This window comes from Trachemys scripta, chromosome 13 (genome assembly GCF_013100865.1).
Source record: "Trachemys scripta elegans isolate TJP31775 chromosome 13, CAS_Tse_1.0, whole genome shotgun sequence".
In the NCBI taxonomy this organism is placed as follows: Eukaryota; Metazoa; Chordata; order Testudines; family Emydidae; genus Trachemys; species Trachemys scripta.
This window is the reverse complement of record NC_048310.1, coordinates 36,754,394-36,768,691: the sequence shown is the minus strand read 5'-3', so window position 1 is coordinate 36,768,691 and position 14,298 is coordinate 36,754,394. Positions and strand designations below refer to the sequence as shown.

At 48.0% G+C, this 14,298-nt stretch overlaps 1 protein-coding gene across 1 annotated transcript in view; it reads right to left on the bottom strand.

The window, feature by feature from the left end:
* Positions 1-826: 826 nt before the first annotated feature.
* The window catches only part of SLC12A3 (solute carrier family 12 member 3), a gene marked incomplete in the record, with an annotated part of 51,941 nt that continues 38,469 nt past the window's right edge, over positions 827-14,298 (bottom strand). The window contains 4 exon segments of the mRNA XM_034788820.1: positions 827-4,781; positions 6,438-6,505; positions 7,250-7,385; positions 13,371-13,457. Coding sequence (XP_034644711.1) covers positions 4,640-4,781; positions 6,438-6,505; positions 7,250-7,385; positions 13,371-13,457 — 433 coding nt within the window.

Genomic DNA, 14,298 nt, shown 5'->3' with positions numbered 1-14,298 from the left:
TGGGTGAGTTCATATCTTTTATTGGACCAACTTCTCTTGGTGAAAGTGTTGTGTACTTGGTTGGTTTTTGGTTAGTTCAGTGTGTGGCAATAAATGGCTGCTTTTAAGGTTTGCAGCTCTCTGCGTCTCCAGTGATTTCTTCCTAAAGCTGTTGCCCCCAAGGATATAACAGAAAGAGACAAGTTTTTGAGCAACACACAGCTCTTCTTCAGTTCTGGGAAAGGGACTCAGTGTCACAGCTAAATACAACGTTTGTTTAGCATGCGTAGTTAACATATATTGTAAGAGACCATTCAATGGGAGGTGGCCAGTTAACAGCCCTGCAGTCCAAAGACAAAAAAGTGGGGCTAGTGGGTCACAGATTGTTGTAATCAGCCATAAATCCATTGTCTTCATTAAGACCATGATTTTTAGTGTCTAGCAAAGTTATGAATTTAAGTTCCCAGGCTCCTCTTTTGATGGTGTTGTGCAGGTTTCCTCGGAGGAGGAGGACAGAGAGGTTGGATATGGGGTGACTGTTGTGTGAAAAGTGTACACCCACGAGTGATAGAATGTTTTGTCTTTTATCATGTTTCTATGTGAGTTCATTCGAGAGCACGGTGGTTGTCTTGGGTTTCACCCACAGAGTTGTTATTGGGACATTTAGTGCACTGTATGAGGTGTACCACATGTTGTGACAGGCATATGAAGGAGGACCCATGGATTGTGAAAGGTGTGTTGTGGGAGGGTGTTGATCATTGTAGTAGTGGAGATACGTCTGCAGGTTTTGCACCCGTTGCTATGGCAGGGTTTGGGCACCACTTTAAGTTCTTAGGCCCTGGTCTGTGGGAGTTTGCATCTGATGATGAATTTGGCAAGGTTGGGGGGCTGTTTGAAGGCCAGAAGAGGGGGTTTGGGAAACATTTAATTCAGGATGTAGTCCCCATTGAGAATGGGTTGTAATTGTTTAATAATACCCCATATGGGTTCCAGCGTGGGGTGGCAGGTGACAACAAGGGGTGTGTGGTAAGAGGTTTTTCCCCCTCATATTGAAGTAGTTTCTCTTGAGGTCTTTGGGTGACCTGTTCCATGATGTGATCTACTTCTCTGGTGGAGCGTCCTTGTTTGGTGAAGGTGGTGTTAAGGTGTGTATCCTGGAATTTCTCCTCAGAGCATATTTTGCGGTATCTGAGTGCCTGGCTGTAGATCACAGATTTCTTGGTTATTTGGGGTGGTTACTGGGTTTATGAAGGGAGGTGTGGTGATCCGTGAGTTTCTTGTCTATGGTTGTCTGTAGGGTTCCATTGCTGAAGCTGATTGTGAGTCCAGGAAGTTGATGTTGGTGCAGGACTGTTCTAGAGAACACTCTTCTGGCCTTCAAACAGCCCCCCAGCCTCACCAAGCTCATCACTGGAAGCAAGCTCCCCACAGACCAGGACACCCAACTCAAAGTGGCACCAGACCCTGCCAGAACAACAGATGCAAAACCTGCTGGCATTTCTCCACAGCTTCAATGCATTATATGCACAATGGACAGGATGGGAGCATATTAATGTTGGCTGGAGTCTTCTGTGGTATGCACCAGATATAAATGCTTGTACATCTGCTATGTATTTTGAGAATAGGTCTCCTTGTTTGTCCTCGTGTACTGAAAGGACTTTTTATCCACTAAGGATTGTTTGCTACAGATAAACACTATTGATAAGTGCATGTGACCTTTCCTCAATCAGAAAAAAAGACCAGATGACGCAGTGGTTTGAGAAGTCCCAGGAACTTAAACAGCCAGTCCTAGCTCAGGACTCCTGTGGTGGCCGTTAGTCCCACTGTGAATTGGGTTCTTGGGAAGGGAGGGGTGGGAATATTTGTAGAGGGCAGAGCAGTTTGTGCTTTCAGCTGCACTTGGAGAGAGCACTGCACCTGACCCCTGGACCTGAAGTGTATCACTGGGGCCTCAAAAATAGAGCTTGGGGCCAGCTGCCACGCTGCTGGCTGATGTTTAAAGAGGATGGGGAGGCCTGAAAAAAGCTCCCATGACCAGCAACATTGTAGTTGGCTGACACTGAGGAGGAGCAAGCAGGCTGGGAGCAGAACATAGCAGCCCATCCTCTCTGGCACCTCACTAACCTCCCTCTCTCCTGAAGAATTAGCAACTGATTCAATGACTGTGCTCACACTAGCAGATGTCTCCGCTGCAAATAGCACTTTGCTTAGCACATCATGCTTTGATGCGGCGCTGAGCTCTCTGGCATTGGTCCAGCATATCACTAAAGCACATGCTTGGCTTTAAGCATGGGAGTCACCCTGTTAACACGCTTCAGCACTTTGCTGGATGGCGATTAGAGCACACAGCCCCTGCCTATCTCTGGCTTTATGATGCAATGGTGGAAAAGGCTGCTCCATATTCTAACTGGTCTTCATGATGACAATCTCAGCAGAGGCGCCAAGGATTTAAAGGGCCAAGGAAACCGAACCACATCAGCTGGTCTGAATTAAGACACAGCATGTGGAAAGTTTCCATTGCTGCTGCCCAGGCTTTATCAGTTCTGAGCACAGAGAGGATTGCAGTCTCCCGGTCAACCCAGCACCTCTCACCATCACAAAGACACGAGATGAATTGGCCTGGCTGGCTGCCTTTGTCACTCACGTCTCTGAAGTACTGGGACGGGGGGGATTTTTCTCCACGATGGAAGAGTTTACTGAAGCAGCTCTGGGTGGGAAAACACCAGCCTCCGGCTCAGCACTGGAGAGAAGTCCATTTGTGCTGCCCATGTCACACATGGCTGAAAACAATCCATGGGGCATTGTGAAAATCAGAGCCTGGTACTGACGCCAAGGTCAGGGTGACCTAGGCTAGAGCACCTATGCTAAGCATTCCCACCACTGGTTCAGTGTCACGGGTGGTTTCGAACACGGGAGCACTAGTGCAGACAGGCACCAGCACCTGCCAGGGGTTTAAGCATCATATCATGATGCCCTGCTCTGAGCAGGGTTACCCCTGTCTTCACCAGTGCTCCCACTCTGCTGCTGCTGATAGAACTGAACAAGTGGGAGCAAGAACTTTCACACAGCCTTAGGCTGAGGTGCTGACAGCCAGGCCAGGGGAGGCAATGCCACCAGAGCATCAGACAGAGCTACAGCTCACGGCGATGCAAAGATGTCACCCCGGAAGGAAATGGTAGAAGACAATGAGCATCAGTCGCCACTGTGGGCCACTCATTTCCCCCCCGCTTCACACCCGGGCAGCTACTTTCCCTTGCCCACAGGCCTATGGGCTTTGCGAGCTTCACATCCTTTTTTAATAGAAGAGAGGACTGCAGGGCGGCGTTTTTCATTGACCCCCAGCCAGGGTTCTGTGGGGGGTCTAAGGAAGGCAGACGAGCACTCTAGCTAATGTTTGATTGGGGCGAGGGTAGGTCATTGAAACAAACACGACCAAGGAGGATGGCAGTATCACGGTCAAAGCCTATGGTGAGCACATTCCCCGCAGCATTCACTCTGAACAAAATCTGCCTCTGACAGGATCTTAGAAGAAGGTTGATTAGAAAACTGGCCTGGGGATCAGGAGACCCAAAGTCTGCCACTGAATTGTTGTGTGACCTTTGGCAGATCACATCACCCCTCTCAGCATCGCCAGCTGTCAAATGGCTATAATAATGAGGGAGGCAGAGTGGCCAGCAGGAATGAGGGAATGGCTGGGAGTTCTAATCCTAGCTCTGCTAGTGACTCACAATGTGGCCTTGGGCCACTCTCTTAACCTCTCTGCCTCCGTTTCCTCAGCTTTAATAAGGGGCAGCAAACCTAACTTACAGAGTGTCATGAGGATGGCACAGTTCAGATTTTTAACAGTGCAGTTTCTTTCATGGGGACAAAGGAGGCACAATATGTGGTAACACAGCAGCAGAACATCCTGGAGCAACGCGTGGTCATTGGCACAAACCTCTACGCGGCAATGCAGGATTGTAACATAGTGGAGTGTCCCTTTCCTTCCCCCAGATTTTAAGGCCAATCCCGTCCCTATTAATTTTTCTCCCTGTTTCCCCCCACCCCTTTTCTCTTCTCTCACCTCCCTCTTTCCTTCACTGACAAAGGCGGGTACAGCTACTGTACGATTGGGGCTTGGATCTTTGATGAATTTCCCAGGTTCTAACCCCCAGCAGTCACTTTCTGATTGGAATCACAGGGTCGTTTTCAGCAAATTAATGGGAAATAAATAGGACAGATGATATCTGGGGGAACTGGAAGCCCGGTTCATTTGGGCATCCAAATCTTTTCGGCAGCTTTGAAAATCTCCTGTAAAAACTCAGACTTTCCCCCCATTACTGCCTCCTCTGTGTTGCCCAATAGGTCCCACCCAGGAATTTGCATTAGAGAACTCAGGAACACATTATCCCCCTGGCATGTGGTGGTATTAAGGTGCTCCCGGGATATGCAAAGGCTAGGATCAGCAAGATCAGTTTTCAGAAGGGGGAGGGCAGAGTTGGTATAACCCAGTGTTAGTCATTTCCCAACATTAATCCTTTATCAATGGCTGACATCAGCTGAAACCAGGAGAGTTTGCTTTTACCAGTGACTAGCACCCGAAAAACCGGAAGAGTTCATTCCAAGGCCAAAACCTGGCCTGAAAATTCACATCCTGACCCACCGTGTAGTCAACCACATTCTACTGGCAGTAAAATGTCAGAACATTTTCTTGGTTTCCTCTGGTCAGAATAACTGGGGGTCTCAGGTCTTGCGAGAGGGTTTCTAGCCAGGCCATATAGAGGGAGCTGGGGCATCTCCCCTTTCTGCCTATTGGCAAGGTTCTGGAAAGGAGAAGAACAAAAACAAGAGAAGTATGAAGTGGGGAGGAGAAAAACCTTGCATCTAATTTTGCCTTGGAAGAGTATTATTCCCTCAGTGAGAAGTCCATGCAGATTTGCAGATTATAGATCCACCTCATACACTGTGTGCCACCAACTTTCTGTGTCCTGTCCACAACACTGATTCCTGTTCACTTTGAATTCTGCTTTATTTGTACTATCTGTGCTAGCAGAGGAGCGGAGCAGAACGGATAAACCTGACTCGCCCTATGAGCGGTCCTTGTGCTGTAGATGCTTCCGTAGGCAGCCCCTGTTTAAGATTCAGTTCCATGAATAGGTTGTGTCATGTCAGGCATTCATAAATGGAGAGCTGTGTTTCCTCAACTGGTCACTAGGTGGCCGGTGACTACAGGCTGTGGGGTGAGGTCAGTGCTAGTGACTTATAGCTCTTACAATCAGGGCAAGGAGTCGGACCAGAAGAAAGTGAAGTGAATTCAGTCAGCTGGCCTTGACAGGAGAGGGGGTGAGCTTTCTGTGTCACACGTGACCAACACTGTCTGGAGGGTTGAAAAGAATTTCTGAATGAATGACAGCCTCACAAGAGTCACAATCTAACTGGGCATCACTGACACAGGGACACCTGCTCACCTGTTTATGGCCATATGAATGTAGCCTCCAAACCTACACCCAACAGGACTTATTGGCCAGATTTTCTTGTGAAATCCAGCCCTTTTGCACCATTCGGGAGGTGAAACAGGGGCCAGAAAGCAGGTGGACCTCCCTAGCTGAGAATTCTCCTGCCATGTGGAGTCATCAGCTGCACAGACCCAGAGTAGCCCACTCCTACACAACTCCCACACACCACCTTGGCATAGCCAATATAACTGGAGTGCTGTTGCATTCCAGCTATTCTGAGCCTGAGATGGGCCCTTTTAGGGGCTTCTACCAACTGGTGTAGTTTAAAGCAGCCTTGAGGCTGCTCTAAATTATGCCAGGACTGGTTCCAGTATAGAGCCAACCTGAATCAGGGAGCTGCAACCAGCTCTTTTGTGACCTCTTCCCCTCTTCTGGAGCAGCAGAGAAGCTGGCCTTCTAGGTGGAGAGTATATCGTCAGTGGAGCAATTATCCAATCTGCGCAATTAGGGTCTGCTCCAAACTGCTGCACTATCATACAAACAAATAACAAACAAATATTGCATTACGCTATAGTAATGGTCCTGAGCCTTACCTCCCTAGCATCACCCATAGTGTGTTAGGCCACCACTGTAGCAAACTAGTATTTTTATGTGGGCTTTTCTGCTGATGCTGCATAGAAGGTTTAGAGGTTTTTAAGGCCCGGCTTGACAAAGCCCTGGCTGGGATGATTTAGTTGGGGATTGGTCCTGCTTTGAGCAGGGGGTTGGACTAGATGACCTCCTGAGGTCCCTTCCAACCCTGATAGTCTACGATTCTGTAAGGGGGTATACTTGGGGGCATACATGGATTGGTAGTGTCTGCTTAGTTGTTATTATGTAGAAGGGAGAAGACTGAAGGGGCTGTTTCTATAGTAATCTATCCAAGAACAAAAATAGCCCCTAAATACACTGACTTGCTGGAGAAGACAATATGTCAGAGGCGCATTACGGATCCTGATCACTCTGGGGGCTGCTGTTACTTACATGACTATGAGAGCAGCATCCCGTGAGTAATCCAGCAAAATCTCATTCAGTCTCACTTGTCGAAGCGACTAAGGAGCAAAAAGTAAAAATCACATCAGCACAAAGTCAGGCAGGCAGCGTCCCCCTGGAATGCCCACGGATTTCCCTGGTCCCGCACCCGCTGTCCCCAGTGGGAGTCAATCCATTGACTGAGTGCACGCTGCAGGGCTGTGGTCGTTTGCCAAACAGAGGAGAGATCTGTGAAACTCGGGACTGTCCCATGGAATTAAGGATGAACCTCACCCTGGTTACTGGTGAGGCCCCTAGCTACCAACACGGGGCATTCCCTGCCTGCTGACCTCGTCTCCAGCTGAACATGCTGCCGCTCTCTTAACCTCTCCCGAGAGCCGTTTCCTTCCAAACCCTTTGGTCCTGCCTATTGCTTCAGCATGGAATCAGCATAAAAAACCTCCGCAGCTCACGCCGTTCTCCACAGCAGCAGAAGAGCTCACGAAGGGTCCGGTCTGCACCCGGTGAAGTCAACGGCAACACTTCCATTGACACCAGTGGGTGCAGGATTGAACCAAGAGAGCCCCCAAATCATTACGGGCCCAATCCTGTAAGGTGCTGAATGCTATTGCCTTGTAGTGATTTCAGTGGGAGTGGAAGGGGCTCACAGCACCTTACGGGATTGGGATCCTGGAAAAGCCTGCAAGCAAGGAGAGCTTTCTGAATCACGGATTAGGTCAGGAAAATCCTTTAAATGAGAATTCCTAGGTATTCTCCCTTCCCCAGCTGTTGCAATCTCCCAATAGCAGTGGTAATGTCCCTACCTTTACTTTGTTTTTATTAACCTCCTCATCAGAAATCTTCCAGGGGCAGTCACGCCTCATTTCATTCACCACGGCCTCATCCTTAAACCCATCGTTCAGCCTGAAGGGGGCGATCAGGTCATCAAATCTCTTGATGCTACAAACAAAGAGCATGATAGGATTGGAGCTCTGTCCTGACATTTGCTGTACTGGATAAATGCTGCTGGGGTTTATGAGCATGCTGGGAGCTCCCATTAGAAAGATGGCAACTGTTATTGGTTTCTGTCTTCTGAAGAGAGATCCTGGATCAACAAGAGAACTAGTCAGTCTGAGTCGTCTTGGATAGTTCCCTGAAAACTTCAGCTCAATGCACAGCGGTGATCAAGAAAGCTAACAGTATGTTAGGAACCATTAGGAAAGGGATAGAAAATATCGAATACTGTGTGCAGTTCTGGTTTCCCCATTTCATAAAGGATATCACGCAACTGGAACTGGTTCACAGAAGGGCAACAAAGACGATCAAGGGTCTGGAACAGCTGCCATATGAGGAGAGACTAAAAAGATCAAGGCTGTTCAGCTTAGAAAAGGTGGTGACTAAATGGGGATATAACAGAGGTCTATAAAAGCACACATGGTGTGGAAAAAGTGAATAGAGAAGTATTATTTACACTTTCCTACAATATAAAAACCTGAGGTCACCCAGTGAAATTAATGGGCAGCAGGTTTAATACACACAACAGGAAATACTGTTTCACACAACACACAAATTAACCCGTGGAACTCATTGCCATGGGATGTTACAATGACTAAATGTATAACTGGGTTAAAAAAAACCTGGATAAGTTCATGGAGGATAGCTGTTGATGGACTTATTAACCAAGATGGTCAGGGATATAACCTCTCACTCGGGGTGACCCTAGACCTCTGACTGCCAGAAGCCGGGAGGGGATGACAGAGGTGGAATTTCTTCAAAATTGCCCTGTTCCGTACACTCCCCCTGAAGCTTTAGTACCGGCCACTATCGGGGACAGGATGCTGGGCTAGATAGACCATTTGTCTGACCCAGTATGGCTATTCTTACGTTCTAATGATCTTCTGATGAAAAAGCCCTTTTCATAAAATCTAAATTTTTCTTTTATTTTGCTGAAAATTTTCCATTTTTCCATTAGGAAAACCAAAATGATGGCTGTCCACCTAGAAGGGTCTTGTTGATTTGTCTGCTGCAGTTCTGTACTTCCTTCCCTTTCAGTTCTTCCAAGATGGAATTTTTCTGGAAATCCCTGGTTGTGAAAAATTTCACATTTTGGGCTTTTCATCCCAATCCAGGATGAATTTTTTTTTAAATGTGAAATTTTTCGTGAGAAGGGATTTCCATTTTTCAGCCAGCTTAGATCAACTGCCCTGGAAACTTAATTCCTCTGTTCACAGATCAGTCCCTTTGTTGGCTACTTCAGGAGAACCCATGTACCCCCTATGCAAGGTAAGAAACCGTTTTCAGGCTCTCTGCACAGGTATTACTGTGGAGAATAATTTGGAAGAGCCCTCTGAGGGAAGGGATCAGAAGGAGACCCCATCGATCAGAAGGCATGAGATGCATTGTCCTAGGGATGGGGGTTCCATGACAACCACTCCCAAGAGGAGGAGACGGGTGGTGGTGGTCGGAGACAGAGTCATCCATCTGCTGACCAGACCGAGAGACTCAAGAAGCGTGCTGCTTGCCTGGAGCTAGAATTCAGGATGTGACGGAGTGTCTGCCAAGACTGATCAAGCCCTCGGACCGGTACCCCTTCCTACTTCTCCACGTGGGCACCAATGATACTGTCAAGAATGACCTTGAGTGGGTCACTGCAGACTATGTGGCTCTGGGAAGAAGGATAAAGGAGTTTGAGGCACAAGTCGTGTTCTTGTCCATCCTCCCTGTTGAAGGAAAAGGCCCAGGCAGAGACCATCGAATTGTGGAGGTAAATGTGTGGTTACGCAGGTGGTGTCGGAGAGAGGGCTTTGGATTCTTTGACCGTGGGATGTTGTTCTGGGAAGGAGGATTGCTAGGAAGAGATGGGATCCACCTAACGAAGAGAGGGAAGCATATCTTCGCAGGCAGGCTTGCTAACCTAGTGAGGAGGGCTTTAAACTAGGGTTCGCTGGGGGACGGTGACCTAAGTCCTGAGATAAGTGGGGAAGTGGGATACTGGGAGGAAACACAAGGAGGAGGATACAAAATGGGAAGCCTCCTGATTCATACTGAGAAAGCAGGGTAATTGGCTAGTTATCTTAGGTGCATGTACACGAACTCAAGGAGCCTGGGAAACAAGCAGGAAGAATTGGAAGTCCTGGCACCGTCAAAGAAATATGATGTGATTGGAATAACAAACACTTGGTGGAGTAGCTCACATGGCTGGAGCACTGTCATGGATGGGTATAAACTGTTCAGGAAGGACAGGCAGGGGAGGAAAGGTGGAGGACTTGCACTGTATGTAAGGGTACGTCTATACTTACTTCCTGGTCCGGATGTAAGCGATCTATCTTCTGGGATCAATCCCGGAAGTGCTTGCCGTCGACGCCGGTATTCCAGCGCAGCGAGAGGAGTATGCGGCATCGATGGGGGAGCCTGCCTGCCACGTCTGGACCCACGGTAAGTTCGGACTAAGGTACTTCGAATTCAGCTACGTTATTAACGTAGCTGAATTTGCATACCTTAGTCCGAAGTGGGGGGTTAGTGTGGACCAGGCCTAAGAGAGGGGTATGATTGCTCAGAGCTCCAGTATGAAATTGGAGAAAAGCCTGTTGAGAGTCTTTGGGTTAAGTTTAGAAGCGAGAGCAACAAGGGTGATATCGTGGTGGGCGTTTGCTATTGACCACTGGACCAGGAGGATGAGGTAGACGAGGCTTTCTTCGGATAATTAACTGAAGTTTCCAGAACACCGGCCCTGGTTCTAATGGGGGACTTCAATCACCCTGACATCTTCTGGGAGAGCAATACAGCAGTGCACAGACAATCCAGGAAGTTTATGGAGAGCGTTTGGGACAACTTCCTGGTAAAAGTGCTGGAGGAACCAACCAGGGGCCGTTCTCCTCTTGACCTGCTGCTTACAAACAGGGAAGAATTGGTTGGGGAAGTAGAATTGGGTGACAACCTGGGCAGCAGTGACCATGAGATGGTCGAGTTCAGGATCCTGACAGAAGGAAGAAAGGAGAGCAGCAGAATATGGACCCTGGACTTCAGAAAAGCAGACTGACTCCCTCAGGGAACTGATGGGCAGGATCCCCTGGGAAGCTAATAGGAGGAGGCAAGGAGCCCAGGAGAGCTGGCTGTATTTTAAAGAAGCCTTATTGGGGGCACAGGAACAAACCATCCCGATGTGCAGATAGAATACAAATATGGCAGGTGACCAGCTTAGCTTAACAGAGAAATCTTCAGTGAGCTTAAACACAAAAAGGAAGCTTACAAGAAGTGGAAACTTGGACAGATGACTAGGGAGGAGTATAAAAATATTGCTCGAGCATGCAGGGGTGTAATCAGGAAGGCCAAAACACAACTGGAGTTGCAGCTAGCAAGGGATGACAAGGGTAACAAGAAGGGTTTCTACAGGTATGTTAGCAACAAGAAAAAGGTCAGTGAAAGAGTGGGACCCTTAATGAATGGGGAGGCAACCTAGTGACAGATGATGTGGAAAAAGCTGATGTACTCAATGCTTTTTTTGCCTTGGTCTTCACAGACTAGGTCAGCTCCCACACTGCTGTTCTGGGCAACACAGTATGGGGAGGAGGTGAACAGCCCTCAGTGGTGAAAGAACAGGTTAAGGACTATTTAGAAAAGCTGGACATGCACAAATCCATGGGTCCAGATCTAATGCATCCGAGGGTGCTGAGGGAATTGGCTGATGTGATTGCAGAGCCATTGGCCTTTATCTTTGAAAACTCGTGGCGATCGGGGGAGGTCCTGGGTGATTAGAAAAAGGCAAATATAGTGCTCATGTTTAAAAAAGGGAAGAAGGAACTACAGACTGGTCAGCCTCACCTCCGTCCCTGGAAAAATCATGGAGCAGGTCCTCAAGGAAACCATTTTGAAGCGCTTGGAGGAGAGGAAGGTGATCAGGAACAGTCAACATGGATTCACCAAGGGCAAGTCGTGACTGACCCAACTAATTGCCTTCTATGATGAGATAACTGGCGCTGTTAATATGGGGAAAGCAGTGGATGTGATATATCTTGACTTTAGCAAAGCTTTTGATACAGTCTCCCACAATATTCTTGCCAGCAAGTTAAAGAAGTATGGATTGGATGAATGGACTATAAGGTGGATAGAAAGCTGGCTAGATTGTTGGGCTCAACGGGTAGTGATCAACAGCTTGATGTCCAGTTGGCAGCCGATATCAAGCGGAGTGCCTCAGGGGTCGGCCCTGGAACCAGTTTTGTTCAACATCTTTATTAATTATCTGGATGATGGGATGGATTGCACCCTCAGCAAATTCGCGGATGACACTAAGCCGGGGGAGAGGTAGATACACTGGAGGGTAGGGATAGGGTCCAGAGTGACCTAGACAAATTGGAGGATTGGGCCAAAAGAAATCTGATGAGGTTCAACAAGGACAAGTGCAGAGTCCTGCACTTAGGATGGAAGAATCCCATGTACCGCTACAGGCTGGGGACCGACTGGCTAAGCAGCAGTTCTGCAGAGAAGGACCTGGGGATTCCAGTGGATGAGAAGCTGGATATGAGTCAGCAGTGTGCTCTTGTTGCCAAGAAGGCTAACAGCATATTGGGCTGCATTAGTAGGAGCATTGCCAGCAGATCGAAGGATTTGATTATTCCCCTCTATTCAGCACTGGTGAGGCCACACCTGGAGTACTGCATCCAGTTCTGGTCCCCCCACTACAGAAGGGATGTGGACAAATTGGAGAGAGTCCAGTGGAGGACAACAAAAATTATCAGGGGGCTGGGGCACATGACTTATGAGGAGAGGCTGAGGGAACTGGGGTTATTTAGTCTGCAGAAGAGAAGTGTGAGGGAGGATTTGATAGCAGCCTTCAACTACCTGAAGGGCGGTTCCAAAGAGTATGGAGCTCGGCTGTTCTCAGTGGTGGCAGATGACAGAACAAGGAGTAATGGTCTCAAGTTGTAGTGGGGGAGGTTTAGGTTGGATATTAGGAAACACTATTTCACTAGGGAGGGTGGTGAAGCACTGGAATGGGTTACCTAGGGAGGTGGTGGAATCTCCTTCCGTAGAGGTTTTTAAGGTCCAGCTTGACAAAGCCCGGGCTGGGATGATTTAGTTGGGGATTGGTCCTGCTTTGAGCAGGGGGTTGGACTAGATGACCTCCTGAGGTCTCTTCCAACCCTGATATTCTATGATTCTATGAATTGAACAGGCCTATGGGGAAGTTACCCTGATGGTGTCTATTCATCCTTCTACGTTCTCTAGTCATCCATTCATTCCATGTTCCTGTGGTGATGACTTCTGAACCAAGGTTGTGGCACATTGTCTGGGCAGCATTGAATAATCTTGACCTTCCTCTGTCTCTACTGTGAATGGTCCAGTCCTGCCAACTCCAGTCATGTGTCAGGTGCCAAAAAAATCACAAGATTTGATGAAAATCGTGAGATTTAAAAAAAAATAATCAATGTTGGGTTCTTTTCATTTGCTTTCAGGTATTTGAGCCTTTAGGGGGCATGTTTTCAAAGTGTTCTCTAAACACAGGGGGGCTGGAAACTTACTTTTTTCCTTACATGAAAGCTGAGGTTCTTCCATAATAATATGACTGGGAGCTGAGGCCTTGCAGAAAACACCAAGTATCGTGAGACTTGTCCTGCAATCATGATAGTTGGCAACACTGATTTTCTTTGGCTCAAGACAAAACACCAGTCTCCAGGGCTGGCACCTTTCCTCGGCATGAAATTCACTTATAAATGTAGAAAATGGCTGGGTTACAAGTGTAGTTTTCTCCTTTTCTGCATCCCAACCTTCACACTCCCCATCTGGTAGAAGCGGAGCCCCTAATCAAAGCATGGGATGGATTAGGGACAAGAAGAACTCTCAGGTTCCACTCGATGTACACACAGTCAAGACACACACACACACACACACAGGAACCGCGTCTGGAGAACGAAAGAGGCAAAGACAAAAACTAGAGAAAGAACGTACTGTTCAGGGCGTGGTTTCTGGTTAATGTCTGGAAGGACGTGCACCTCATGGAACCCAAGTCGGAACTTGCTCAATAGAGAGACAATCCTGTAAGAGAAAAAGGGGGATTTTTTAAAAATCTACTCGTTTTTTCCTGCTCAATACTTTACTGACCATCCCAGGATTCCCAGAAACTCTCTGAACATTTAAGAATCAAGCGAAGCAGTGTTGCCTAGTGGCTAGAGCACTAGCCTGAGACTCAGGAGACCTGGGTTCTAGTCATGGCTCTGCCGTTGGCCTGCTGAGTAACCATGGGTAAGTCAATTTGCCTTTCTGTGCCTCAGTTTCCCCCTGTAAAATGGGGCTATTGCTACTGACCTCTTTTGTGAAGCGCTTTGGGGGGAGGGATAGCTCAGTGGTTTGAGCATTGGCCTGCTAAACCCAGGGTTGTGAGTTCAATCCTTGAGGGGGCCACTTAGGGATCTGGGGCAAAATCAGTACTTGGTCCTGCTAGTGAAGGCAGGGGGCTGGACTCAATGACCTTTCAAGGTCCCTTCCAGTTCTAGGAGATGGGATATCTCCATTAATTTTTTTTTTTATTCAGCACCAGTCAGGCTAGGGCCCATATCGAATACACTACAGAGAGGCGAAGGTAATCTGACATTATTATTTGTATTGCAGTAGCCCTGAAGGGCCCCAGGCAGGGATCGGGGCCCCATTTCTAGAAACACGCCTTGAAAGAGCCAGAGATTATGGCCCCAATTCAGAAAGCCATCTGAGTGCAGACTTAATTCCTTTCCTATTCAGGACAGCCCCCAAAACCAGGCTCAGGGTCCAATGGCTTCAATGAGGGACACCGCTCCTAAATTTCAAGTTGACCTCAGTGGAACGTAAACGTGCACTTAAAGACAAGCATGTTCTCAAGCGCTGCCCTGAATCGGGGCCGAAA